This window comes from Trichechus manatus, unplaced genomic scaffold (genome assembly GCF_000243295.1).
Source record: "Trichechus manatus latirostris isolate Lorelei unplaced genomic scaffold, TriManLat1.0 scaffold00043, whole genome shotgun sequence".
Classification (NCBI taxonomy): Eukaryota; Metazoa; Chordata; class Mammalia; order Sirenia; family Trichechidae; genus Trichechus; species Trichechus manatus.
This window is the reverse complement of record NW_004443979.1, coordinates 12,910,230-12,914,676: the sequence shown is the minus strand read 5'-3', so window position 1 is coordinate 12,914,676 and position 4,447 is coordinate 12,910,230. Positions and strand designations below refer to the sequence as shown.

The 4,447-nt window shown below is 38.9% G+C and overlaps 1 protein-coding gene across 1 annotated transcript; it reads left to right on the top strand.

The window, feature by feature from the left end:
• Nucleotides 1–1,053, top strand: FOXG1 (forkhead box G1; the record flags this gene model as incomplete). The annotated part of the gene is made up of 1 exon (XM_004376554.1): nt 1–1,053. A coding segment is annotated over one exon (1,053 nt), but the record flags the coding sequence as incomplete, so codon positions are not given.
• Between the last annotated feature and the right edge of the window lie 3,394 nt (nt 1,054–4,447).

Here is a 4,447-nt window from a genome sequence, read left to right as displayed (position 1 = left end):
GTCGGCCCGGACGAGAAGGAGAAAGGCGCCGGCGGCGGGGGGGAGGAGAAGAAGGGGGCGGGCGAGGGCGGCAAGGACGGGGAGGGGGGCAAGGAGGGCGAGAAGAAGAACGGCAAGTACGAGAAGCCGCCGTTCAGCTACAACGCGCTCATCATGATGGCCATCCGGCAGAGCCCCGAGAAGCGGCTCACGCTCAACGGCATCTACGAGTTCATCATGAAGAACTTCCCCTACTACCGCGAGAACAAGCAGGGCTGGCAGAACTCCATCCGCCACAACCTGTCCCTCAACAAGTGCTTCGTGAAGGTGCCGCGCCACTACGACGACCCGGGCAAGGGCAACTACTGGATGCTGGACCCGTCAAGCGACGACGTGTTCATCGGCGGCACGACGGGCAAGCTGCGGCGCCGCTCCACCACGTCGCGGGCCAAGCTGGCCTTCAAGCGCGGGGCGCGCCTCACCTCCACCGGCCTCACCTTCATGGACCGCGCCGGCTCCCTCTACTGGCCCATGTCGCCCTTCCTGTCCCTGCACCACCCCCGCGCCAGCAGCACTTTGAGTTACAATGGCACCACGTCGGCCTACCCCAGCCACCCCATGCCCTACAGCTCCGTGTTGACTCAGAACTCGCTGGGCAACAACCACTCCTTCTCCACGGCCAACGGCCTGAGCGTGGACCGGCTGGTCAACGGGGAGATCCCGTACGCCACGCACCACCTCACCGCCGCCGCACTCGCCGCCTCGGTGCCCTGCGGCCTGTCGGTGCCCTGCTCCGGGACCTACTCCCTCAACCCCTGCTCCGTCAACCTGCTCGCGGGCCAGACCAGTTACTTTTTCCCCCACGTCCCGCACCCGTCAATGACTTCGCAAAGCAGCACGTCCATGAGCGCCCGAGCCGCCTCCTCCTCCACGTCGCCGCAGGCCCCCTCGACCCTGCCCTGTGAGTCTTTAAGACCCTCTTTGCCAAGTTTCACGACGGGACTGTCTGGAGGACTGTCTGATTATTTCACACATCAAAATCAGGGGTCTTCTTCCAACCCTTTAATACATTAACATCCCTGGGACCAGACTGTAAGTGAACATTTTACACACATTTGCATTGTAAATGATAATTAAAAAATAAGTCCAGGTATTTTTTATTAAGCCCCCCCCCCCAATTTCTGTACGTTTGTTCAGTCTTTAGGGTTGTTTATTATTCTAACAAGGTGTGGAGTGTCAGCGAGGTGCAATGTGGGAAGAATACATTGTAGAATATAAGGTTTGGAAGTCAAAATTATAGTAGAATGTGTATCTAAATAGTGACTGCTTTGCCATTTCATTCAAACCTGACAAGTCTATCTCTAAGCCGCCAGATTTCCATGTGTGCAGTATTATAAGTTATCATGGATCTATATGGTGGATGCAGACCTTGAGAACAACCTAAATTATGGGGAGAGTTTTAAAATGTTAAACTGTAATTTGTATTTAAGAAGCATTCGTAGTAAAGGTGCCCAAGAAATTAATTTTGGCCATTTATTGTTTTGTCCTTTTCTTTAAAGAGCTATTTGTTTGTTTTTTTTTGGTTGGGTTTCTTTTTTTTTTTTTTTTTTTACTTTTAGACCAAAGATTGGGTTCTAGAAAATGCACTTGGTATACGAAGTATTAAAAATAATAATAAACAAAAAAACCAAACAACAAAAAAAAGAGGAAAGTTGGTTCAGTTGGCAGCACTGCCCATTCAAATGAATTGGAAAGGGACAAAATTAACGATTGCCTTCAGTTCGTGTTGTGTATATTTTGATGTATGTGGTCACTAACAGGTCACTTTTATTTTTTCTAAATGTAGTGAAATGTTAATACCTATTGTACTTATAGGTAAACCTTGCAAATATGTAACCTGTGTTGCGCAAATGCCGCATAAATTTGAGTGATTGTTAATGTTGTCTTAAAATTTCTTGATTGTGATACTGTGGTCATATGCCCGTGTTTGTCACTTACAAAAATGTTTACTATGAACACACAGAAATAAAAAATAGGCTAAATTCATATATATCTTGATACTTTTGTCTCTTTATTAAATAGAGCTAATTTTTAAAAGCCCATTAGAATTATAGGAATCCAAAGGCTTTTTCAGCCAATCTAATATTTAAGCTGCTCATTTGATTTCAACTGAGACTTTAAAATGAAAATTGTATTTTTATCCATTGTGGAATAAAAGTTTACAAGGAGCAGGCTATTTAATAAATACAAGCTTTAAAAAAAAATAAAAGCATAGGCTTTTTAGCTGATACCTTTAAGTTTCTGTGGATATACAGCAAAAAGAGATACAATTTAACTTTATGTACATAGCTATTTACCCTGTGCTTATTTTCAAATCAGTTAATAGAATGCTTTTATATATTTTGTTTCAGGTATCTTGTTTATGGAACTTGACAAATTATAAATAAATATATATGTATATGGTTAGGTAGAAGTAAATATAATGCACACATATGTAATATATATAGACACACAGAGCCCTTCAGTTCAGGTACAATTTGCGCTATGAATGCTGCAAACATTTTTGTTTAAAATATTTGTATTTATACTTTCTAAGTCAGCATTTATTTTTGTGGCTGTTTACCCACAATGAAAGTTCTAATAAAGATGTGCTGAAGTTGCAATATAGATTTTGCTGAAGTTATCACCTGTTGTAATGACTTGCAGATCAATGTTTATATTTGATTTTAAACTATAAAAATTTAAAATTCTAGATGTTCAGAAGAAGTAAAATACCTCTCTCCTTTTTAAAAATTTTACAATGTAGAGGTATTTATATAATTCCCTTTTACGTATGTCTGTATAATTTAATCTAGAGATTTGTTCCTTTTGCTTATGCTGAGTCATAGTTTTAACCTGATATACATATATATCAAGTTAAAATATACCCATATATATATGAAATCTAAAACACTTTTTGAATTGTTTCAGTCAGCCCAATTGCTGTAACTACAGAAAATAATTAGAAAACCCCAGTAAAAGGTTTACTAACTAATTGGATCCTGTGGTGAATCTGTGGAGGACAAATTGTTCATTTGCTACAATTGTATAGTCTGAAATGTATTCTGCAGTAATGCAATAAGCTGGATACTTTTTTACAATGGGCCCAATGAAAAATAATCTGTCCCCAAGATGTTATCGGCAAACACTTAGAGAGTTGCTCAGGGGAAAAAAAAAAAAAAAAACTAGCGGAGAAGCAAGCAGACTCAAATAAATTGAAATACGGAGTAGTTAGTATTAAAAATTGGGGGTAGAGGTTGTGGAATGGAGAGAAAGGAAAGAGGATCATTATGCTTTAAAAAAAAAAAAAAAAAAAAATCCCACCACTAGAGAGAGACCGACCCAGAGAAGATAGATAAGGCCCAGGAAAATTAAAAGAGCTGGAACTAAATTTGCACAAATGAAGAATGGATTAAAATATACCAAAACCGGACATGATTTTATTTTATTAGTATGAGAACAATTTTCACCAGAGTTTCAGGTTTCTTGAAATTTAACAGTTCAGAAAGAAGCAGGAAAGAAAATTCCACAAATAAATTTATTGTTCTAAAAGCTAATTCATGGCTGATATTAAAAATAGTAATAGAATCCAAGTGAATAGAGTTAGGCAAAGGAAATCCCCATTAGGCACTTGTGAACTAAAATAGCTCAAAGAAAGTCATGTGTTTAGGTTGACAAAGGTATGATGTATTGTTTGTTTTTGCCATGGATTTTATTTGTGGAATGAGAGTGTAATATCACATGAGAAATATAGTCTTTTGCCTACCAAGGATTAAAAAGAAAGTTGAACTCTCATATTGAAGTAAAGGGATATAGATATATAAAAAAGATTTCCTCGATCAGTATTTTCCTTTTCTGGCTACATTAAACAACTATGCTTATTTGTGATAATAGTTTAATTATGGATGATAGTGAAATAGAATTTCAATGGAAAAATTTGAACTCTGATGTCAAGAGTAAAATTGACTTCTCCAAAGTCATAGGAACTAAGGACAGGGATGAAAGTTCTGCTTGGACACATTGTCCAAATTACATATATTGGATGTGATTAGAAGTAAGAATAGCTTGTTTAATACGCATGGAGACATGAAGAGGGAGATTCAGAGAGAGAGAAAACTTTATGAAGGCCTCCTGAGGCCCAATATGAACATTTCATTTATCTCCATCTCTTCTAGCATCCCTCAAGTTTTCGTCTCAAGAAACACATGACAGTCTGGCATGGTATTTAATATATATTTTTTGCATCAAATTGGTTGTAATATTGTGTCGATAATTGTCACCAACTTTTGCCAGTTAAAATTAGCTTATGCCAGAAAAAACACTTCAAAACTTTTTTAAGCTTTTCTTCTTTTATACTTAGGGTTATTTTTAATAAGATCAAAGTTGCTCTTTTTAAGATTCTGTAACTGACAGCAATTTACAACTTAAA